General features: G+C 37.8%; 1 protein-coding gene across 3 annotated transcripts; it reads right to left on the reverse strand.

Moving 5' to 3' along the window:
• Positions 1 to 5,224: 5,224 nt before the first annotated feature.
• mier2 (mesoderm induction early response 1, family member 2) lies at positions 5,225 to 19,937 on the reverse strand. 3 transcript variants are annotated; one of them, XM_042512206.1, is made up of 13 exons: positions 19,885 to 19,937; positions 18,051 to 18,213; positions 15,524 to 15,637; positions 15,276 to 15,387; positions 14,272 to 14,351; positions 13,483 to 13,552; positions 12,412 to 12,563; positions 12,147 to 12,228; positions 10,161 to 10,255; positions 9,917 to 10,047; positions 8,898 to 9,040; positions 7,857 to 7,952; positions 5,225 to 6,736 (listed from the first exon to the last, which is right to left on the reverse strand). In XM_042512206.1, the coding sequence occupies exons 2-13, from the start codon at positions 18,075 to 18,077 to the stop codon at positions 6,285 to 6,287; spliced, it is 1,554 nt and encodes a 517-aa protein (XP_042368140.1). In that variant the 5' UTR covers positions 18,078 to 18,213; positions 19,885 to 19,937; the 3' UTR covers positions 5,225 to 6,284. The 3 variants fall into 3 exon arrangements, with proteins under 3 accessions (XP_042368140.1, XP_042368148.1, XP_042368131.1); XM_042512214.1 differs by having other exon boundaries at positions 10,161 to 10,252; positions 19,390 to 19,924; XM_042512197.1 differs by having other exon boundaries at positions 19,390 to 19,922.
• Positions 19,938 to 26,073: the final 6,136 nt, after the last annotated feature.

Here is a 26,073-nt window from a genome sequence, read left to right on the forward strand (position 1 = left end):
AACAATGTGTAAAAACAATAACAAATGTGCTTTTCCCTCAATCAAAAATCACAGCAACATATTTTCATATACTTTGACAGCACTGTATCAATTAATCGATTGAATATAACATGTTCGACTGAAATCTTAATGACCGAATATTCGTTGATTAATCGCTAAAATCCCCAACAAAGACACAAAGGCAATATATTATATATTATTTTCATGTGTAATTGAAACATGACAAATATTTTCACGTCACTCTAAATAAATTTAATAAATATTTTTGTGCATTTTGTGTTGCTGAGTATTATTTTCTGTGGGCTGTGTACTCTGTGTGAGGCACATCATACGGTGCAGTGTAACTATCTGCCTTTGTGTTGCGCTTTATTCACCTGTTGAATTGTTCTCCATCTAACAGTAGAGGGCATATTTGGTGATGAAGCTGTGCTGCTCCTCAAAAAGTGGAGCATCCCACATGAGGGTTGCACGGTTGCTCAGTTCCTTCACTTGCAGGCTGGGACCAGCAGAGGGCACCAGAGAGCCGGGCAGAGGAGAGGGGGAGACGGGTGATGAGCTGACAGGAGCTGAGAGAAAAGAGTGAAAAATGATCTCTGAAACTGTTATACACTTTTTTTTTGGCATTGTTCTCACACCAAGAAATTCTAAAATGACATTTGCATATTCATCATGGATCATATCTTTAAAGACTTTACATTATTTGGGGAAAATGTGATGTATGGATTTCTCAATTACCCAAGAAAAGACAAAAGAATTTTTTAGAATAAAATATTAATTTGGTAATGATTTTAGCAAAGTTCTTCATACATAAATGTAACTTTAGCAATTAAAAAAACGAATATTTGACTAACAAAAGTAAATGGAGACACTTGATATTTGTATTTCTTACAATATTTAACTTTAATGTTATATACCCCTGGCTTTTTGTTATTGTTTTGTTTGTATATGTTAAATTGTATACTGGATTTCTGTTACACTCTGTTGTGTAAATGACGAATGAGAAAAGGATGTGCTGCAACACATGAAGTAACCAGAGTCAGATAGCTTCATTGTTATATGAACCACTGACTCAAACTTAATACCAAAAAATGTCAGTACACTGGACACACAGGACACACCTCTTCATATTGGGTTTTAGTGTCTATTCTTTTTATTTATTTATTTATTTATTTTTTAACACACGTATCCTGAATGACTCACAGTAACCTTTGAGAAAGTTTGGAGAATGGTGGGAAATGGACTCCTTCCCGTAGACACATTGTTGAGTACACAACAGTATTTTTGGCAGCACTTCAAACCAATATTAAATTGAATTGCTGGGTGACTGATTTGTTTATTTGGGTCAAAAGAATGAAATACTGGATACTATACTTGGGCATGCAGCAGCTCCACTGTTGTTTTCAGGGAGAAACTTGTAAACAACCGATTCTCAGAGTTTGGGAATCCTGCGGGGAAACTTCGGGAAGTGAGCACTGAAGACTTTCATCTCAGCTTTTAGTGCACTGCCCTTGGGCAAGTCTCCAGAATGCTGTTATTGCCAATAGTGGAAGAGTTGTGGAGAGAAACATCAATGTGATGTCAGGAGGTCAAAAAAAAACTGAGCACATGATCATCTCTGCAGGTAGTTTTTGCTAAATATACATTAGCTCACTGCACATGCAGTCATTTTAAAAAGAGATGCTGACGATAAATATCTTTACAACTTATGAATGTTTTAATATTCATTTAGCAGTAATGATTCACTGAGTGCAGCCACATAAGTGTGAAGATGTTTATTTCACTGTTGAATGCGTCTCGGGTATAATTAGACCTAACAGTTACCAAAAACCTTTTTCATCCATACACAGTCGTCATATTTCACATTTTGGTGAGGTAAAAAAGAAGTGACAGTAAGTCATCTGTTTTGATCAACTGTTTAAAGGCTTTAATTTCAAACAAACTTAAAAGAATTGTGCGCCACCAGAAAAATATCTCCCGAAGAATCCTGTTGTTAAATTTCAATGTCTGAGATGGCTGCAGAATCAGACTCTACCTTTCAATACGCACATTACTCACATATATACATACACTGTATATATATCACATATATACTCACATTTACTTTCAGTTTGTCAAACAAAAGGACAAGGACAGAACATGTCATATGCAGTCCATGTATAGGGAAGTCAAGAAAAAACTCTACAGCAAGAAATATGCAAGATAATAACATTTTAAAAATGTCAACCTACCTCATAACTAAGCAGATTTTGGCCCTTTGTCTGCCATCCCCGTGTTTATTTAAAAAAAGCCCTAGGCTATTTTACTGGTCTCTATAATCATACAATTGTGGTTGGTTTGGTTAGCTGGTTAACTCCAAGCAATTTATTCTAAGAAAAACTTATATTAAGTTAAACTGTGATAGTTGAGCAAATTGGCTTGATTTCTTAAAAAAATAAAACACAGGAAGATACAAGTTACTCCTTACAAGACAATAACTTGTCTTGTAGTAGTAAAAAAAATTAAAGAAAATAATGTTGTTGTTTTTTAAGTTTGTGTGGATATAAAACAAGACCCCCCAAAAACCTACAAAATAATAAATAAATATATAGATCAAGTTGTTTATAATAATTATAATGATAATAATTACAGATACAGTTTTCTGAACACTTTTCCCTTTTTCAAAATCTCCTAATAATTTCTCTTTCTCTCTTTGTCTTTTAAAACTAACTTTCAGTTCATCTTCCTTTCCTAATTTCTTGTAATTTGTAGGACATGTTACCACATTACCCACTGCCTTTAAGCCATATTTTCATAAGAACCCAAACCAATTTGCTCAGGTTTCAAATGTTTAAATGCACGTGAAAGGCGTCTGAATGCATTATTAAAAAAAACGGATGTAATTGCCAAGTTTCAAAGGGTTAAATGCGTTGTATTTTTTAGGCCTCTGTTATTTTTATCTACAGATCCATTCAAATTACAGCACACTACTTTTAATCATCACACATGTAGGCTACAAAGTTGTACTTTCTTAAATCTTTCTATCATTAAGAGTTTTTCTTAAAAATAAAATGCATTCAAACGGTAGCTGAAGTTGTTAAAACTGTGCAGGGTAAATGACACAACCCTCAGCCAAAATTTAAGAATTTGGCAAAACTAATCGTAGAGGTTGTGACATTTTTACCTTGAAATACTGCTGGAAGTTTCTTTCGGTGGTCCGCGTGCACTCCCGCCAGGTGCAATGGGTGACAAACCGCCAAAGTGTCTAAACTTTCACAGAAATTTCTCAAACTAATTCACTTGAATTACTTCTCTGTCGTCCATCAATGTTCAGTCGTCGTTTGAACAAGAGGTTGCTTCCGTGAGAGGCTCCGCCGTGACAGCGCCGCCTACAGGGGTTTGTTCAAAATGACGGATGCTGCAGAACTTAGCGGATGGAGTCCCAGAAGTGCCAAAAACCACTCAAAGTATCTCTGAATACAAAAAAGCATGAAAATAATTCATACTTTCAGTGTAATTTTTTTTTTAATTGTTTCTTATTTCTTATTTTATGTTGTTTTAATGTGTCTTGTAAAGCCTTGGAGCATTATCATTAGAGATTAAAAAATCTCCATTAGTCATTTCTCATTTTCAAAACTCAATTTTCCTTTGACCAAAATTTCTTGCTGCTTACAAAAAGATATGTGTCTACGCGTATGTCGAAGGTGAGTATTGGTCCAGGATAAGTGTTTAACATCAAGGGGAACACAGACCAGCTTAATTACAGGAGTGTGTCGCCACATAAGACCTATATTAATTTTAATAATGGTCCACAAACATGGTATTCACAGGTTGGACAATGAGAACATCAAAACAAATTTTAAAAAAACAAACAATTGATTTAAATAGATTTGCAAGCATTTTGGTATTACTGCTGGGAAAGATCAATTTATGCATGGGCAACTGAGGCACAGACATGTTTTCTTAATCTCACTTCCCCAAATTTAGCAATTAAATTAAATGTCAAGATTCCAAAATTTCTATTTGTAAACAATAGTTTCCCCTTTTTTATGACACTGCTAATCTCACAAACAAGTGCAGGTGTTGTATCAGTTTTCACAGTACTTAATAAAAAGGTAAGGGATTTTTATATTTAACTCATGCTTTTTTCTTTTTTTTTTACAAAATATAATAATTATAAAAAAATAACAGAAGCAATGTGTAAAACTGCTGAAAAATATAAGGAAAAAATTAATAAAAGGCCATATTTAGTGTCTTTTTCTCTTCCTGACTTTGAAAGAAGAATGTGGGATTTCCCTTGACCTGCTTTGGGTGTGACCAAAACATAATGACACGCGAAGAAATATGTACGTAAAGTAGGTGCACAAATCAACATGATTTTGTGAAATTACTAAAAATGAATGAAATTGCTCCAAATAAGAGGCATCTTACTGATCATCAATATATTCTGGCGTTACATCATTTTAAATTATCAATTCACTGCAATTTTGTGACTATATGCTTTGTCTATATAATATGTACACCGTGTCATGGTTAAGTCTTCATGATTCTAGCTTCTTTTTTACAGACTACATGAACCAAATCTCTGGAAGATTCTTCAAAGATATGAAACTGTAAGTTTAGACAATATAATCATAACTGTACTGAATTATTTGAGTACTGTTCGATGACAGAAATGCATTGAGAATGTAAAATATTGTCATCCTCAAAATGTGCAAGACTGTTTGACAACTCTAACCGATGGGGCCATGAGAAGTTTAGGACACTGGTGAGAAAAAGTAACATTTAAATATAATTATTATTTTCTTTATTGTTGTAATAAGAGAGATTTTTTTATGAGATGTGCATTTTAAATATATATTATTATTAGAAATGCATCTACATCTGGGATATTTGTCAGTATATTTCATGATGTTTGGCAGAGGTCAGTGAAGGAAACATTTCAGAGGAAAAAGAACCATTTTCTTGTGTTTGTTAAACGTGATGAAAACGCAGCAACTCTTAGTTCAAGTGATAATACTCTAAAGGAAACATAATTTTAAATATTTTAATCAATTTCTGCCAGTATATCCTCCTAAATAGACCTTTAATCCAATAAACCTCTAAAAAGATATTTGCTTTTCTGTCTGATCAGTTTTTATGACACCGGTCCAGACTGACTCTCACTGATTAATGGTTTTGTGGACCACCAAAGCTGCAGAACCTGAGAAAGTGTGATTGCATTTAGTAACTTTTGTTTGCATGTACATTTTACATTTACAAATTTTATTTGATACCTATTTTGCATGTCAAACAGGCTCTTAATGGCAATAAATATTCAACATGATAGAAACGGTGATCAGAAATGATGACAAAGCACTGCACCTTTATAAATCTCTATGTAAATCTTCAAATAAAGAAAAAAAGGATGAAAACTTGCACAAAAGCAAAAAAAAAAAAAAAAAAAGAATGCAAAAAGAATGAACTCCTTTTTCTTCAAACATGTTCAAATCTCAACCTCAGAAAACATTGTTAAGTTTTGGCTCTTTGTATTTAGGGAAAATTCTTGAGAAAGACTGACTCTTCCACCAAACCTTTTCAGACAGGTGGAGTGGAGGAGGCAGACACAAGTTACATTAAAATGCAGAGCCAATTACAGATTTAATTTAATATGTCTACTTGTTTAAATTAAGTATTCTATCTAAGTTGAAGGGACAGACTTCACTCTGTGCTCAGACCTACGGCGACCACGTCACCGTGGCTCTCAGAGACCGATCTCAAACGGCTGCAGCAGCTTAAGTGCTGAGCAATATGCAGAAAATACCTAAAAAACATGACTGGCTCTTGATGAAATCTGAGCTGCAGTTAAATTATTCCGTTTTGATAAATAGGAAAACAAAGGAACAGTGGTTACCATTGTCAATAATTGATCTATTTAAGAAAAAAAGGCAGCGAGCCCCTTACCTTGCCTCTGGTTTGTTTGCATGGTCATTGTAGCTCTCATCACCCGCACTGTGCTTTCATAAGTATGTATAAATCATAACCAGTCATAACCCTGGTGCAGGTTGTGGTAATAAACTGTTAATAAACACATGATCAACACATCTGAAAGTACTGATAAACAATTGTCTCTCCACAAAGGACATGTAGGGTTCAAGTGTCTTCATAAAAAAATGGGGTTCAGACAGACGAGTAACTGCCCAACACAGGTAGTAGGTCCATACTTTTTCACAAAGTTAGGTAAATGCACTTTTTGTCCTGGTTTCTTCAAAGATCTCGACGCAGGGCAAACAATGAGGAGTACCACTCAGTTTTTTCCTCATTTCCCCTCACTGTGTGAGAGAGCGGGGATGCTGGACGGGAGACGAGTGCAGCAGGCTGCCAAATGCTTGGAAGTGTGATGGGAGGACAGAAGATGAGGGAGGTGAGGCAGACGGCAGGCTGAATTCCACCTGCAACCCGTGGGCGGAGCCAGTCCCGCCGCCTGCTGTATCACAGTCAGGGCCCTCAGAAGCAAAAGGTCCACCACACATGTGGAGCTGGTAAAAACAGGAGCCCGGGAGGCGATGGTCGTCATGGCAGGACGGAGGGCTCCCGCCAGCCCACTGGGAGCTCTGGGGGGAGGGCTGGGACTGGAGCTGAACCAGAGCTGAGGGACAACAACTGCTTGAGCCGGGATCCCGCAGGTCGTCCATGGGCGGGAGAGAGAAGGGACAGCCAAACAACTGCTGAGGACATCCGTCACCACACAGGTCTGACAGCTCCATCACCAGCTCACCATCTGGACAGATGTGTTTCACAGGACAGAAAAACAAAAAAACTCTTTTGATCCTGCTTCATTTGTTCCAGAAATGTCCACATACTGTACTTTTTAAATTAAATTCCCATCATCCCAAACATTCTTTGTAAAACTTAAAACTTGTGTACACAAAAAGGTATTTCAAAAAGTATTTGTTCCACTTTTATGAAACTGGGATGAACAGACTATAATGGAGATTTCAAAGAAATGTTGCGTTATGAATGACTTCAACTGTAAATCATTGCATTGGTGGGTTTCTCACTAGCTCCGACAGAAGCATAAATCAAAGAGGCTCTTAAATCAACACATATTGTTTTGTTTGCATAAGGCCTTATGAGTTGCCCTCTCTTGCCAAATGCATGTGAACAATTAATCTGCTTAATCGTTCAGCACGAGAGGAATATTAATCATTTCTCCATTTTGTTTTGCTGACTTGCATTGTAAATTCCTTATGCGCTGTGCTGTGTTTGTGTTCAAGTTATCGTTTTGCACTGCAGCCAACTGTAACCTTATTCTTCGTGAGTTCAAGTGATTTTTAGATACACAAACATTTAGTTTGAATTTAATTTCCACTTTGAAGCAACAGAGTTGCTCTTTGAGCAGATGTGATGATAAATATCAAATGCAGTTAACTGTATTTCTAATACACAAAATGACTCAATATATCCGACACTATGCTGGATAATTGGTGGTATTTACTAAATGGCCCAAGGAGCCTTTATGACTGTGTATAGTGCAATAGGGATGGCAACATAGAAGTCAGCACCGCCTCGCTCCCTCCTCAAAAAGCCAAATGTATTTTCCTCTGGGATTTTGGATTATTGCAGAGAAACTCTGTTCCAAACAAACTAAATTTATGATACTTAATTTCAGACATCTAACCAGAAACCATTGACTCTGAGATGAGGGAACCAGGAGTTCTAAAATGCTTACTCCTTTCCAGGATTTAGGACTCATTACTGCATTGCATTATACAATAGCCCTGCACATTTAGGCTCTTATTAGAGTTTGAATATTTACCATATGCAAATTAATGATTTCTGTTCCTAATCACCACGCTATTAGTGTTCTCTCTCTAATTCTCTTTTGTCGCCTTCTTTACCTGCAGGCCCAGCCTGCTTTCTGTGGCCTGTCTGGACCGAGTTCATGGCCTTAAGAGAAAGCGGGGAGTTCGTCTGCGGCGGGGACGGCCCTCCTCCTCTGGAGCACCATGTCAACAGGTGTGCATGCACACACACACACACACACACACAGACACAGACGCAGACATGCATACATGCGCACACAAACACAACAACACAAGACACACAAGAAGCAAGACAATAGCGGGGAAAACAAAGGAGGTGAGACAAAAAAATGATTCAAAAAATAAGATAATGGATATGTGATGTCAACATAAAAGGCAAACCATGTAATCAAAATAAGACATTCAATAGACAAAAATGAAATCCATAGACCTGCATATGAAACATGATGGATAGCGGAAAATAATGGTATCGAGAACACGTGTTTGACATGGTGTGTATGGTTTATGTTTATGGTCTTTCTGTTTTCAGCATGATTGAAAATAACTAAATCATTCAGGCACATCTTATTATTGTTTTTCCCATATGTAACAGTCAATTATACACCAGTAATAAGTGTAACAGAGTAGAACGTCTGATTGTAATGTGAAATATTATAATTACACAAAATCTGTGTAAATAGATATATCCTGACATGTAATGCCTCCACAGTCAATATGTGGAACTTCTGAGACTTAGTTGCTTTACTTCTACGTTCCCATCCGAGGGTCTCCCCAATATATGTCTGTCCCGCCTTTACTTCTGGCCCTTAGCCGTTGTTCTCCATGGGAGAGGTAAGTGTCAGGTGACCTTTTCATCTAAACACTACGCTAAATACTACTGGTTACAAGTATTCTCTATTTGCCAAATGGTGGCCCTCAGCGCTCTGTGACCAGATGAAGCTGTGATTAAATGAGCGTTTTTGTCTGAGCTTTTACTCTACATGTATGAGCTTGGGAACACTTGCTGTAAACATGAGATCATGGAAATTGTTTCTCTTGGATATTATGGCTTTACCAATTGCATCTATTAGTTATGTTGTTCACATATAACAGAGATGACATCAGGTGCTTGTTTACCTGGTTTGTCCAGGTCCAGGCTCGACTGGGGAGGTAATGGGGACTCCAGCTGCCCAGTGCCCATGGAGCTGTGAGACAACAAGCCTGAATTGTTGTTGCTTGCCTCCATCTCTGCAACGTCACCGTCCTGGTCTCCTTCCTCCCTGCATCACACAATTAAACAACTGTTAGCATAGTAGGATGTGCATTTATAATAAAAGGTTATCAAGACACAAAATCAGATTACACGCAAAAGAACAAGAACAATACACCGTTAGGCTCAGACCCTCTCCCGCTCTTCAAATAACATGGAGGTGTTTTGGTGCTCAAAGAATTATAAAATAGCCTTAAAAAAATCAACGTTTGTTCCAAAACTGCAGCTCTTTTACTATGGATATCAAGATTCATACGCAGTATTTTTTGGGTATACAGTTGTTTCACACATTAATTTGTAATTTGTAATTTCGGTGCACTTACCACACAGATGTATGAATGGCATAACTTTAACAGGATAGTTTGCAAAAGCATTGACTAGTAATGCAATTATTGTTCATCTTAAAGCAATGCAATGGCAAAAATAAATAAAACCAACTACGGAGGAGATTTTCAATTATAGATACGCAATGGATTGCTGCTACAACTAATGGGAATTAATAAATAAACAGCTTCAAAAAAGGTCTGTTGTTACTGAAAGAGGTTGTCGGAATAGGACTGTGGTAGATTTAATGGGAAGTTCGGATGAGGACATGCAGGGATTCTTTACTACAGGGGCACAGAGAATATAAGCATAATCTGAGACTTAAAGCCAAAAATATAAAGTTTCAAATGACCCACAGCCTTAAAGTTGTTTTATTTTCTTTCTGTGATCTTATACTCAAGGTTTTCAGCAAATTGAAAGCGGGTAACAGAAAGCACTCACATGCCTGATGACAAATCGTGTATGTTTAGGTGTGATCTCTCGCTCTACATATAGATATTTATCTCACACATTTAGCATGATTGGACCATGGATCTTTCATTAGTGTTTCAGTAATACTCACATGCTCCCTGACTGCAGGCTGAACTTCTTGCGGCTGAGCCTGGTGGCCTGCTGGGTAAAGTACTCATGACGGTCAGACTTCTTCCACATGTAGTAATACTCCACACACTCTCCAACGGAGCGCGTTCGTACCTGAGGAGAAGAAAAACTTTGTTGTTTTTGGCTAACAAATAGATGTCCCAGCAGGTAAATAAAAAGTCAGAATCAGACATTAAACATCAGCAGAGATTCAGCAGAGCTCTTACCTTATTAGCCTGAATGAGGTGGAAGTTTTTCCCGTAAACCCGATAGCCGTGCTCAAAGCTCCTGCACTCCTCCTCGCTCCAGGCACAAAGCTCTTCTAAAGAAGGGGTGAAAAGCACCACAAGTATTTTAGCACTTTAGCACCTTTTTACCAGACTGTTCTAGCTGTTATATTAGGTCTTTACCCACTTAGTCATTTTATCCAGACTACTAATGATTACTGATTAAAAATCTCACTGTGAAAATATTTTTTAAAAGCACCAATAGCTGACCCTACAATATTGTTTGGTCAAAATTACATGATATTTGATTTTCTCCATATAACTCAATACTATTTGAAACAATATCAGTGGAGTAAGGATTGACTCACCTTCTGTTGCATGCGGCATATTTATTTGTTTATCTGTTTATTTATCTATTTAATTAAAAGGGACTGTGTACAGTTTAAAACATAAAAGTTATCATTTGAGGCACCGTACTACATTATACCTTAAAAATTCATATCTGCAGTCCCTCGGCAGGTCAGAGCAAAGACACAGCACAATAATATAATGATTTAAAGTTGAACAATAAAATGAAAAAAAACACAACAGCACAGGACATGAAGTGATACAAAGAGGAAGTGACAAGACAGATATAACATAAAACCACACAAAAAAGCACCTCACACACAAAACACACAATAAAAAGCCACACACATCCCAAGTGAATGCTTGTCAAATAAAAAGCGAGTTATAAAGTTCAGATTTCAAAGTCGGTGAGTACTGAGCTGAATAGATTTTAAAATACTGTTTTGAAAATACGGTTTTGAAAATACTGATAGAGGTTCAGCTCCTGACCTTGTTTCACTGGTTTGCAGCTTTTGTAGAAAAAGGTGATTGCCCAAATGCAATGTGACAAAATAGTATGTTACTCTGTCATACAGAGGATAATATTGAGGATCTAACAGAACTTACTGAGCGAGTTTACACAAAGTCACATAATGGAGGAAGGGCCAAACCATTCGTATTGCATGAACCAGACATAAATATAAAAATAATGTAAAATCCTACAGTGAAAATGCAAGGGCTTTTTACACTTAATGACATGGTAGGCTCCTTTTGTGGAATGGAGGAACATTGGTCCCAAACAATCACTTTTGTAAATTATTCAGGCCAAGTGGAAGGATGAAGTGAGTGACAGGGCTGTTAAAAATTGTGAGGGGCATTTTTTTCATTTGAAAAAATTAATTGATTTAGCCATGCAATGGCTGCAGAAAGACTGACTAATAACAGCATGAGGCTTCTGTCAAAATCAAAGAACATATTTATTTATCAGAGCACTCACAAGAATTTAGGAACGATGCTCTGTTGGATCAACCAGACTAAGTGACATGTCTAACTAAGCCTTTGTCTGCTGATTTAATCTGCTCCATTTCAGTACTGTGGACAGCGCCGCATCTTCACACGCACCCTGGCACCCACACTTAACAAACAGGGCTCTCCATGCTTCCAAAACAACAGCTGATAGACCATCACATGTATCTCAGTCAATAATTTTGGTGTTTTGACAAAAACCCCTAAAGACGCCTTGTGGCGTCAGGCAAGAAACAAAAGGGCTTGTGCTCTTGATGTCAAGTCTCCCAAGCATCTTAAATATTTGGGCTGCTGCTTATTTTTGAAACACACAGTGCATCATAAACTCTCCTCCATTGATCACAGAGGAGGCACATCTTCCCACTCTGAGAATCACTGAGTTACCGTTTATCGCTGCTCATGGAGTCAAGCAGGGATCGTTTAGTCTACAGCTGTGAGAAGTAACTCTAAATAATGTTGGGAAAAATACTGACACTAAAAACTTTGGAAAATTAAAAGTAATTACATACAACTTTTTATTTTTACTCTGAGAAATATTTCATCAATCAACATAATGCTCACGATTTTGAGTGAAAAATAAATTAGTTTAATAGCAAGTTAGAAAAAAGACCGTAACAACAGGGCGGTTCTTACCACTGAACACTTTCACATTGAAGCGTAATCGTCTCAGTGCCTCTTCTGCATTGAAGTTGCATTTCACTAATTCATACAGTGCCTGAGTATCAAGAGAAAAGGAAGCGGATGAGCCAAATGAATCAGATCATTAAGTGCATTGCTAAAGAGTACTTCTGTAGCGTAGGTGGGAAGTTCACATATGTGACTACAGTACACAGTATGACTGGAACGTACATAGCATAACTGGCAGTGTTTTCAGGAGTGCAATTTAAAGTTTCTATACCTGTTGGTTGTCTCGGACAGTGTGCCCGTGTGTTTGTGTGAATGGTGCCCCCTCCTGAGCATATGTTCTCTGTGCATTAAGCAGGAACTCCTCCACTTCCTGCACAGGCAGAACACCTGGCCTCCACAGCAACTGGTCCTCATTGCTGCAGGCTAGAGGAACAAAGAAAGGTAGAGAGAATGAGGGGAAATGCAGTGGAAGGGGAAGAAAAAAAGGATGAGAAGTTAGGGCAGGGAGGAAGAAGGGACAACTCACAAGAGACAGAAAAAGAGACCGTGAAGTACAACTGAGATGTGATTGGCAGCATCTTCTCTGATACCTCAAGTGGGAGTTGCCAAAGTCTGCATTTTTTTTCAAATTCTACATAGAGGTGCTTAAATCACCATTTCATACAACATATTTTAACTTTATCTCCCTAAATTGGCAGTTTAACTTGTTTCTAAGACCTGTGACCTGTGTCCACAAGGTGCTCATTTTTTCTGAGTGCCAGGACCTTTTTTTTAATTGTTCCCAATGAGAAGAGAGTGTATGCAGCTGCATGCGGCCACCTAGAGAAAAAGCACTGCACCTAGAGCTTTTTTTTACTCTGTACTACTCTGTACTCTGGCTTTTTTGTGCAGCCAATCTAAGCGCTTACAGTTGAAAATCTCTGAACTTTTCAGAAAGGCCCTAGTGTTGTCAAGGTCACTACTTTAGTTATTGTCTGACCAAACTGTCAGGCAGAAACTATCACAGCAAAGACAGAAAATTCCCACTTGTAGGAGCAGTTTAGCCAGACACTAAATGTTGCTGTTGAGTGTTGTGCTTTTATCCCCATTTGTGTTGCAACTGTGTATTCAGCTCTCTTTTAACATAATGTTACCGAGCTCACTTTAATGTCAAGATATTGTCATCAAAGAAACAAAACCCACACATAGTACATTATTTTTTTAAAGCGCTGGGAGCACTGGGAGCACTTCTTTATGAAGTGCTAGGATGAAGTGCTCCCCAGCGCCTCTTCTCTGCCAAAGAAAAACGCTATGTGGACACATGCATTAACCCTAGCAGGGCAAGATCTTTTCAGCTGCTCACCTCTCTCCTGGTAGGTGTGCGAGCAGAGTGGAGGGATTTTTGCCTGGTACTTTGAGCCAACCATGATCTCCTGAGAATGAAATCAAACACAGTCTGTCATAGCTCTGAAATGGATCATAAATGCTAATAAAGGCTGACATTTTATTAAAGTCTGTGCTGTGTGGCGAAAGCCAGCAAGTTACTGGCTAATGGTCCTGTTGTAATCAGGTCACATGTTCTAGGGGTTAGTTGGTTTCAGTTGGTCAAGCAGAGTGGTCTGACGGATTAAACATCAGACATTCATACAGTACATGATTTATACTCAAGAACAAAGGACAGTAATGTGAAGAAGAGATGTGATGTTTAGCGTAACGAAAAGGAAGGATGTGTACAGCTGTCACGACTGTCAAGATATCTTTTGCTTTTGCAATAATTCATATTCATATTTGGTTTATTTGCTCATTTCAGTGTGTCATTTCCAAAACAATTTAAAAAAAACAATGATACATTTTTTCTCATAATACTTCTACACATCCCATGAACAAACAGAGCAGGAAGAAGAAAAACTTGTAATACCTTACCTATCCTCTTTCTTACTAATAACAGAAGCTACTGTAGATACAGATACAAATGACCAACCTCTCTGAATGCACCTTTCCTTTTTTTTCCACGAATCAAATAATCATATACATAATTAAATGTAAAAGAGACACACTACTAGAGTGTAAGTGACACAAAAAACAGTATTTTGTCATTTTTTAATGTCAGGTGCTTTCTAAAGAGATCATGAGACGTGTATTTGTGCCCTACCTTGTGCTCTTCATTGGAGGGAATCGAGGCGTTGTCAGAGTCCTCATCTGATGAGCTGACTAATGTGTCTTTGTCTCCACCTGAGAGATCAAAAAACATAAGAGAGGATCAGGCGAATTCATGGGGAGGTTTTTCTCATTTTTAATTTTTTTGACTAATTTATCTGGCCTTTTTGATTTATTTAAATACTGATCTGTCATAAAGTCATATCCATCACTATAACATTTTTTCAAACAGCATTTATGAAAGTTCAGATTTGTTTTTTTCTATAGTTTATTATTCAAACAGCTTATACCATTGAGATAAAACATCTCAAGGCAAAACCCCCTATAAAAAATAAGAATGCAATTAATCTAATTTAGTATAAAATAAAAGGAAAAAGCAGTGAGCAGACAAAAAATCAAAGAGGAACAAGGCACCCTCTCTCTTTTACTTTTTAGAGAAACTGTGTGCTCAGTTAATCTCCAGTATACACAAGGGAGACAAAAGCAGTGTACCTGCCATATATTTGGTTTTCGTGATATTTTGTGGACTCAGCACCAATACTGTCACTACTGAGGGAAAGCTAAACATATTTATACTCCCTCAGTTCAGACTTGTTTGACATCATTCAGTCATACAAAGCCAGACACATAACGCAGTACATGCTGCCATACCAAGAAGCTCCCAAATCACATTATACGGAAATAAACACATCAAAAGCTTTCATGTAATTTTCTGACGTTACAAACTCTGGCATGTCATGCTCTTGAAATGCACTGACTGGATGCAAGTAACAAGCTGCAGTCTCAGCAAAGCACTGACTTAGATTCTAACAACAAGATAATATTTCACCAAAAACAAAGACTCAAGGAATGATCCTTTCTTTCAGTGCAACTACAGCTTTATCAGAAAAGGCCCTGAGTGTGCGTATGGCTCTAAAACTGTTCCATCTGAGTATAATTTATGAAGCTTAGCCTCCATTTACTTACTTTTCTATAAATGTACGTCTTTGTGTGTGTTACCTTGGAGGCGGCGGAGCAGATCTGAGGTGTTTGAGGTGACTGAGGGGGTGAGATCATCAGCTGACGATTCTTCTTCCTCCTCCCCAGGAAAGAGATCCTCAGTTATCTGATCCTGTACAATAAAGATAAGAACAATAGCACATTATAGCAAAGCACAGCAAAGAACACAGATTATACACAGATTATACACAGATTATATATAATATTATATTTCAGAAATTATCTGCGTTCTTAGCGTTGTATCTCACTTTGTCCAGTGTCATGCCTGGCAGGCTGGCAGCCATGTGACAGGTTTCCTTCTCTGGATCTGACATCGTGTAGCCGTACAGAGCCAGCAGCTCCTCCAAAGGAAGCTCACCGGCCTGCAAACAGAGAGTTACAGAAGGAGACAGCAACAGGTGGAAGGAGATTATTGGGTTACTTCCACATTTCTTCATTAAAACCTCCTCTAGACATCTTACAGTACTAGGCATTAATATTTTTCCTGAAAATTAAACATTTTTTGTTGCAGGAGCAGAAGCACACTTTACTGGGAATTTCGAGAAACTGACTTACATTTAAGGTAAAACTTCAGTTCAATCAATACGCACTGGTCATATTTCAAGCAACACTAAATGCAACAAGAAGAAATATGCATAAACCCATGGGTTCCCAGCCTGACAGCTTTGGTGTATTAATTGAAAGTAATAATAATTACAGCAAAATAACACCATTTATATTAATAAACTCTCAAATGAACATGGCATAAACTTCACCGGCAGCTTGTCTATAACTGTGAGAAATATAGAATGCAAAGTTCATTGCGTGTAATCTGCATACTGAGCCTCATGAAAGTGCTATTTGTCTATTTTTCTTTGTTAAATAAACCCTTTTTTAAAGCAACTAATTTAGCGTTTTCATTTCATTAAGGTGGAACAGAATCTATATTCTGCTCTTCATTGTTAAATTTTAATTTCTGAAGCGATAAGTATACTTTGTACCTACCAGACTATTTGGCGAACACCTAGAACTTAACTAGTTTATCCTATTTTCCAGTCTTTAATTTTCTCAGTGAATGGGAAATTGTTTGGACGTGTATTCACAGGAATCCTATTTTCTGGATATAAACCTTCATAAGTACAATGATCTTATTAACACTCTTGGCATTTTTTTCCTCCTTTGCCCAAATATCTCCATAGCTCTTACTAAGTTTGCGGAGTCATTGTCAAACGGAAAAACATTCAAAAATAAGAATACAAGAATGGACAAGGGACAAATTCTATCTGGTTATCTTCACAGACTAAAATCCAGAACAGCTCTTTTCATATCAGTTGTAAATCTACAGCTGTGTGTTTAATATAATTTCCTGAGCGTGGTTTCCAAAGGAAGTTTTCTTCTGATCCCTGAAACTTGGTAAGAGGACTAACAGTTTCATCTATCCTAAATATGCTATTTAGCCAAGTTTGCCAAAACAAAAAGGACACTTTTTGCCAGCATTGGCAATGAGTGCCTACTCTGCAAAGCAACCAAAAAAGGATGATAGACTTTTCAAGAAAATGACACAAAACAGATGTCAATATCAACAAAGTTGTTTTGGAGTAAATGTTGCTAATAATTTAGCTTCCTGCTAACTGGAGGTGAAGGGTCACAGCTGAGCTAAAGTTAGCTTGAGCCTTGAATCACAGCTTGTCCTCCGCCTCATCCCCGCCACTACAGACCACCTCATCAACAGGAGAGCAGGCTTCTTAGCCAGGCCCCGAGTCAGCAGCCGCAGCAACCCAAATCCAGCCCTCTCAAAATAACCCCAGCTCTGAGGAACAGGACAACCACGACTCCCCGCCATATCAGCAAACTTTCTGTTGCTGCCGTTACACGGATTAGACCCGGTGCTGCCGCTGGGCACCAGCTGGTCACCCTCTTTTACACCTGGCACTGAGGAGCTTGTGCTGGCCAAACTGTAGCCACTACAGCCGACGCCCAAAGGTCCGTCTCTGGAGCTGCTGCCTGCAGTCCAAAGCGGTGGGGAGCGAAGCAGGAGGAAAGAGGGGCCACTAGCTCTGTAATTCTTGTCACATTTGTTGTCTGATAGAAAGAGAGTTCGAGGGCGAAGCAAGGAGGGGCCCGGCAAATTGGCTGCAAGCAACTGTACAATAAAATAACATTAAATAAATCCGTGTATGGCGAAACGCTAGGTTACTGGTTGTCTGCTGGGAGGGGCTTAGGACTCAAACTTAGCCTTTTTTTTAATGCCTTTTCCAGATTTCTGCCCACCCCAGCTTTTACTGCTGCTAATTAAACATGTTTTGTTAGCACATTACTCCACCTAATCACTAAAAGACAGAAAGGAAAGATAGTGACACTTTGTAGAGGTTGGGGGTGTTTTTGTACAGCTCCTGTCAAAAAGTCTTACTGTGGGCTCTGACACAGAGATTTAACTTTTAAGGACAAGATGCACTGTGAGGTGGTTATGGAATATAAACAGTGAATGGCAAGAGTTTTCTCTCTGTATCTGTTTAGAGAGCTATATCTGTTCGCACCCAAATAAGGTTTTTCACATTCACTTATATTAGGTAATGAATGTTATGCTTTTCTATCTTGAAAACCTAATTTTAGATACATTTTAAAGAAACTTTAGAGACACCATGGTCAGTTATTGGGTTTACACATTAATTTTCCAATATTAATAATAAGAATAAAGTGACTATGGGTGTGTGGGTGAAACTTTCTTTTGAAGACTGTGGTTTTCATACAGCAACTATCTTTAATGTACGCGGACATGGCTGAACTTGACCGTACAGTGTGGGACTGCGCTGCCATCTTCATGGGGCGAAACTTCTCCTCCAACTCCTCTATGGCCCGTTAAGACTGCGTCTCCTGCTGAGGGCCTTCATCACTGAACCTCATCCGCTCTCTACTAGGCCACAACCTCCATACTTGTCTTCAGAGGCTTTTCGCCCACCTGCAGACACAAACAAACACAATGTCATTTGCACCAACAATCAGCGTCATGTAAAACAGCATGGGGATGCATTAGTACATGGCAGCACATTCCTCTGTGCGTCCATGACACACGTGCACACAGAAACAACATGAGGGATCACATAGTGGCTGATCCTGGCTCATCCCATTACAGATCAGCTGACTCCTGCCTTTTAAACCACACTGTAAAATCTGACAAATTGATCTTACTTAAAATAATCTTTAAATTACCCGACTGTCTTGAAAAAGGAAAGTCAAATCAAGTTTATTTAAAATTAAGCTGTATTTACTTAATTTCGTGAAGTTGTTTCAACTTAAAAATTACATTTTAATGCATCTTGTTATTTCTAAGTGTTAGCAACTTCAGTAAAACAAGTTAGTCTGACTTAACTTGAAAATCACAAAGACAATGTTGCCAAATGTTAGGAGATCTTCAAGTTTTGAAACAAAATGCAAATATGATTCACTAGTTTGCAATAAGCAGAGGACACATATGTAGCACAATAAACTTGGTTAACTGAAGATGCTACAACTTGGAAAGACTGATTTAACTTAACATGTCATCGTTAAGTTGCAACAACTTCACAAATGTAAGTAAATATGACTACATTTTAAGTAAACGTAACAATTTGATATATTGTAAACATAAATTAAGAATACTAGTTATATCTACTTACTTTTTACAAGGCAGTTGGTTTCCTAGATTTGTCAGAGTAAAATCAACTTGTCAGATTTTACAGTGCACCCTTTTTAAACTTATGCTGTAGATTTTTGTATCATTCAAAGAATCATACTCTGCAGTAAATCTCCTACAGAATAATCAAACAACTCTCAGCAGATTTGGTTTTGCTTATAACAAAATAGCCAATGGTTTTTCATATGGGGTGAAAACACATTTTCCTACTGTGTCGACATGTTTTCTAATATAGGCTTTGGGCTAAAAAGTCAATGTGGGACATGTGTCTTTGATGAAGACATGCAAGTTGAGGCCACATGAGAGTTACAGAAGTGAAAAACTTCGGGTAGTAGGCTACAGAACAAGGCTGTGGGAAGATGTAAACAATCCCACTCTGTTTATTGGATTATATTATACTTCTAAAGACTAAAAAACTGTCTAAATAAGTTGTAAAAGTCCGGTGTGGCTCTCCCAACCCACCGGGTGCTGTCTGTCTGACCAGGGGCGCTTTCCTGTGACTGGTGCTGAACGTCTCTTCCTCTCCCCGGCTTACTGAGCAGCACAAGAAGGAAATAAACTAGTTGTGAATATTTCCGAAAGAGTTCACCGCCGCTAAGTCATGACATCTCTCCCAACTTTTTCACCAAGTCCACTTTCTTTCCGGGGCGCACCTGATCAGCACCACGGCGTTAGACCCCGCCGGGCTCCCTATTGTTTTCTACGGATTTACTATCAAGGCGGAGGGAATGGCTCTTTAAAGCTAAGAACGCGGAGAGAGGCGATACGCTGAAGAGGTTCTCCATTTCTTCCTCCGCTCCCCGGTTAAAATGCCCCCGTAGCTCCCTTTAAGCCGGCGTCCACCGGCCGGCGGAACCGTCGACACCCGTGTGTGCCGTACGGAGCGACACAAGTCTCAAATTCAGTCCATTTTTTCTATAATTTGAGTCATTACATTCCTCGTTTTCGCTCACTTACCTCCGCCATTCCGTTTCTGCGCAAGCTGACTATTGCCCGGATGTTGTAGGTCTGCTCCTCTGTACAGCTCCACTGTTTATTGCCGCAACGATTCAGCAGCAGCGACTACATGCTGCTGCTTACTTTGACTTTTATTGACTATTTCCAGGTAATTCGGCTGTTTTTGTGTCGCTCGACAGCTGGCATTTAAGAATTTCCATATTTAGTTTATGGAAATTGCCCTCCTGCTTTCGGTATCAGTTCTTAAATTGTGCTCTCGTGCGCAGTGTTTTTAAAACAAGTTTCAAAATAAGGTAAAACTAAAAGGCATTTTTAATACAATATTGTGCAAAAGTCATAGGCCACCCAAAAGCTTTGTTATTTTAGCAAGTTTTTAATGACCATATAGAATTATTTCTCTGTCTTTTTACTAAAATGCAACAAGAACACACAGGAAATTTGTATACGGTATTAAAAACAGAATATTCCAGAAAAAAAACCTCTTCAACAGGCTAAAGTTGCAAGTAGTGTATTTAGTGTGACCTCCTTTTCCACTTAGCATGTCTTGAGCTCTCTTGGGCAGACAATGTGAGATTTTTAATACTAATCCTATTTAGGAAAACTTCAAGATGGTCTGCTGGAGAGCTCAAGAGGTGCTACGTATAAAAGGAGGTCACACTAAATATTGACCTCTGTCTGAAAGAAGCCAATTCAACTTTTTTTTTGTTTTACGTTTTTCTTGACTTTTCTTTGCGTTTTAATGCATAGTAGCCAAAATTTTCTATAAAGTACAGAGAAATAAATGTGTGTGCATGCTTGTGTGTTTGTGTTTCTGTGTATGTGTGTGTCTGTATATGTCTGACACTAATACTAATGCCGCCAATTTATTTTTATTTTGGTAACTTAGTGATTATTGAAGCATTTAGTACTTTTATTATTTTTATCATGTGTGTCTATAGTCTGTGTTCTTTGTAGAAATATATGTCGATACAATAGCCTGCTCTATTGCAAACAAAATCTACTTACAGGTAGCCTACAAATAAAGTAACTTGAACCTGAATGTAATTTCTCAGCCAAAAACATGTCAGTGGTCTAAAGTCATATGGTGACAATAGGCTTGTGCTGTGTATGTGAATGAGGGAGGGGACGGACATGGTTAAAGCAGATAAAGATATACGGCTCTGTCCTCGACCAATGAATGCATACAGCTCTGGAGAGATAGGAGAGGCAGAGTTAATGTATATTTTGACCACACCTTATATTATTCAACCATAACAAACTAATGGATTGAGCCATATGGTGATGATTCACTTAATATGTCCAGTTAACAATATATAATGTAGGGTGAAACTAAGTTTTAAAAAGAATCACACTCTCTAGTAAAAAGCCAAATAAAAAAAATACAATGTGAAAAAAACACAAATAATACAAACAGGCTCTTGTTAACATGTTTGTTAAACAGACCAGTCTTTCACTGATGTAAATGATAGCATTTGTTAGAGGTGACCCACTGTTATTTGATTTTACCGTATGATCATGGGCTGATTATGAAACATCAGGCCTCTGGGCACAGATGTGCAAAAAGTCCCTCCACCTCTTCTACACAGGGGCAACGCACAGTGGTTTTACTTTTTTGTGTTTGTTTTTACTCTATTTGTAGTTGTTATGTGTGTTTTTAAGATTATTTTGTGTCATTTTTGGTTATTTGGCTCTCTTTGTGGTTGTTTTACCTGTTTTTGTAGTTATTTTGGAGTCTTTTTTCAATTCCTTTGCATCTTTTTGTTCCTCTTTGTGATCATTTTGAGTCTCTTACTGGTCAACATTAGTTAATTAGAGTGATATTTTGCAGGGGATGACCAGGGGGGCGATAATTTGTAGCTCAGTAATCAAGCCATGTGTATAATAAACTGCAGATAATAAGGATCTTCATTTCTGGGGTTTCTTCTTCCTTGCTACACCTTGACAAAGTCGATTCATATCTGTATAAAGTTCACTGATTCACATATAAATCATATATATAAATTAAAGAAAGACAGACAAGCAAAGAAAAGGCATCACTACATCTGGATACACTAGTTTTTATCCCCATATGGATCACAGCTACAGGCCTGAGCACTCCTGTTTCCCAAATGTAAAAAGTTTTGAAATATTCATGCAGCTGTACTTCTGCTTCAACTTGATGTTAGTGAATTTAAAGTGTCTGGACACTGAAGTAAAGTAACAGTGGCTCACTAAAAACTTCAATCCCATAAACTAAACAAGGTTTTTGTTCACTTTACAAATGAACTTTTAACATCCATGTCTTATTAAGAGGATGTTTGCTCATTGTTGTGTCTGAGGTGTTTATTACACCCTATAAAACAGTTCAAAAACAGGTTTAGTTGCTCATGTTTTCTACAATCAGACCAGTTATAACTCCACACTTTCCAGCTGTCGACATCACCTCTGTCATTATGTGTAAAAAGGTATTGCAGAGAAAAGAACTGGGTTTGTGTTCAACAAAAGATTGAACCACACAGAGAAAACAGAACAAAGCACATTTGTTTTCAGGGAGAGTGTGACTACAAGCTCTGGGTTTTCTAACTGTGTCAGGTTTGGTCTGTTTTTGGAATTTGCTGGTTTTGACGTTTTGTATGAATTATTGTAATCAGAAAGTTTGTACTGCCTAACAAATTTTTAATTAATTAATTTTTTAAAAATGTAATTTCCTGTATTTCCTGTAATTAATTGTTGTTGTTGTTGTTTGCACTATTTGTATAATTTACAACTTGCAGAACAGGTAACTTTGATATAGACTTTTTATTTTTACCTTATTATTTACTGTTGGTCAATGGTGCTTTATATATATATATTTATATAATATTTACTAACACCTATTTTTTCACCCATTTTTGTACATAATAGTCTAAATTATTCTTTACCTTTATTTGTCCTGCTTTACTGTCCTTGTTCCCAGCTGTTCTGTCTATTTATGTGTAAGTAAGTAGGTTGAGAGCAATGAAAAAAAAAAAAAATCTTGTATGTGTTCACAAACGTGGCCATGAAGGTGATTATGATGTGTGTTAAAAAATCCTGTTTATCTTAGGATAAACAGGATCTACTGCAGAGAACAATAGACGTAACCCTACTGGAAATCAATTCAGAGTCACACAATTGTCACAGCGTGTAGCCAACAGGATAACAAAAAGTTGCTGACCTGTATACATCGTGTAGGCAACGCATGGCGAGAAAAGCACGTACTTTTTAAACAAAAACTGTTAGTCGTGTGGCAGACGATTCACATACAGCACATGTTAAATATATACAAACACATGTAGCACATATCTGTTTTTTTAATCTGCACATCTGTTGCAGTATTTGTGTTTGTGTATACTGCTGTTTCAAACAATTTGTCTTTTTTTAAAAATATATTTTGGTTCATATCAAAGAAAAACACGAGAGGTTTAGGACAATCTGGCTGAATCAACAGGCAGCTCCTCCCTCAGTGAGAGACCTCCCCTCTCTTTAAATGACCTCAGTGAAAGGGTTTTATTGGACTCATACAAGAAAAGATGCTACATCGTGCTCTCTGTTTCTTTAGGGTCTTTAACTCTGTGTGTGTGTTTATGTGAAAAAGAAAAGCTGTTCACAAAAAGATCAGTTGGAGGTTTTTGTAAGGCTTTGTTGGTGGCATGTGCTGTGTGTTTTGAGTTTTACTTTACAGCCAAGAAATGTAGTGTCATTTAGTTTACATGTGGAATACTATTGAAATGGCTGTCAGTGTCACTAACTTTGCCTTTCCATTCACATTACATGCTGAAATAAATTACACAAATTATTCTTTACTGTTTTGGCACCAAATTAACAGTAGCAGGATAAAGTAAAATCTTTTTAAAAAAAAAACAAAACATGGGGAAAAGTGGGGTAGCATTATTAGCATTTTGAGAATATATATATATATAGTGTGTGTGTTGATTTATACTATACAAAGTATAGTATAAAAATCCTTCAGCCATGTCTTATGTTTTTTTATCACTGGATTGAGTTTGCTCAGTTGTCATGAAAACAGCACTTCAGCTCTTTATGACTTTTTGTCCATATTGGTTTAAACATAAGCCTAAAAGTCATTATTATCCTTGGAGATAAAAGTTTCAGAAAATAACACCAAGCGAAGGTCCACCAACCGGAGCCTTCTAGAATTTCAGATGCTATAGATGAAATAATCACAGCTGAGATTTTTTTTTTTTTTTTAATCAGCATGCAAATCAAACAAACCCATCCACCGATGACTATTGCGTGCTGTGATTGAGAGCTCTACTGAAAGCAAGTAAGCGAACGTTGAGTTGGGATTGTTTTGTTAAAGCATTGTTCATTGGACATTAAGCATTGGTCAAGAATGAACTAAAATTCATGAATTTCTGTAACACTTTATCCTCTTAAGGGGCTGGAGCTGATCCCAGCTGGCATTGGGTGAGAGGCGAGGTACACCCTGGACCGGACTATCACAGGACAGACATTTACAGCTATGGCCGTTTTAAAGGCACCAACTAATCTAACCCACATCTTTTTGGACTGTGGGAGGAAGCCGGAAAACGTGTAGAAAACCCATGCTGACACAGGGAGAACATGCAAATTTTGCACAGAAGGGCCCTCGCTGGCTGGCAGGTTCGAACCCTCTTGCTGTGCGAGGTGCTAACCACTGCACAAGCCCCCTGAACTTAAATGCTCAGCAAAAACAAACAAAAAATGATAATAAGTATTCTGTGTAAATATTAGGTTGTATTACATTGATATTAAGTAACACAGAGGTACATTAATGTCTGGAAAAAGGGGGTATTGAGGAATCTCTAAAAGGACCAAGGAACTGATGACGAATCGGGGGAATCTATATGCAAATTTCCCCAACACACATATTTACAGTATTTAGGCGTAAATACTTGTGTGTATGTGGAGGGGCTCTGTGTCATGTCCTGGCATCATATACTGCAGTGTCACATCCATTGGTTAGGCCTTAAGTTAGTCCTTTAAAACCTGGATCGACATCAGTTTTGTTGTGCTGCGCCTTTCACAAGCATTTAAACCTATGAAATGTTTGATTTCTTTTGAAAACATGGGAAAAAGGCAATAAGCAACGTGACAAGAAATACCTGGAATTTTTTTTTTTTTTTTAAAGGAAAAGGCAAAAGGTGAGCTGTGGGTGAGATTATGAGATATTATCCAAAAAAGGACGAAAAACATCCAGAAAATGATATTTATAATTCTTATTATTCTACATTTAAAATCATGGTACAGATTTGTTTTTTTCATTCTGTCTTCAGGTCATTTTATTGTCTCTTTTTTAAAATTTTTTTTATTTACAGGCAATTTTCTTGTAAATTGCTAATTGTCTTCTTCCCATAAAGAAATCAAGCCAATCTCCTCAGGTTTCAAAGGGTTAAGTAAGTAAGGAGAAGACGGATTCAATGGCAAACAGCAAAGGCTGCTCAGTAGTGCTTTGTTTAATATGTTGCGTAAAATCTTTCTCCAGAACAAATCTTGATTTTATGTGACTGTGCACTATGGACATGTTCTGGATGTGCTCATAATAAAGAAGAATTTGCAGTGCATCGAAGAGAACTGGGCACTGAACCGTGACCTATAACATCCTGCTGTGGAAGAGAACACTACCCGTGTTTCCAGTGATGAAAGGCAGATGTCAAGCAGTGATTACGCCCCTGGCTGATGGTAGTTTTATCTCTTCTCTCTCTTTCTTTATGGCATATTTACTGTGAAGTGTACTGTACGTTCTGTGGTATCGTCTGTTGCTGCACATTCCATCATGGTTGTCTTCATCATTCAGCTTGTGGTTTATGACTTCGACCCTGTGATAGTTACATTCCAGCATCTCATGGACTTTCTTTGCATAAGAGAGAGTCAGAGGAATGCAGATACACAGAGAACAATACAACTGAGTCCTGTAAACACTTTAAACTGGTCGTTAGAGTGTGCCGAGCTGTTTTTCTTACCCTTTAATGAGCATGTTTTTTATTTGCTTTCATCCCTCTTCATTCTTTGGTCTTTTCTTCGCCTGAAAAGAGGATGGAGACTTGAGGGCTCATCCAGGAGCAGGTCAAATTGTCCTGGGTACTTTACTAACCTGCCACAGCCAGATGCTGCAGGGTAACATTGAGCTGACAGGCCGTGGTCCACAGCAAGGTTTTTTCCAGAACAACCGCCTGCTGTGACATCTGA

This window comes from Plectropomus leopardus, chromosome 3, assembly GCF_008729295.1.
Source record: "Plectropomus leopardus isolate mb chromosome 3, YSFRI_Pleo_2.0, whole genome shotgun sequence".
NCBI lineage: Eukaryota > Metazoa > Chordata > Actinopteri > Perciformes > Serranidae > Plectropomus > Plectropomus leopardus.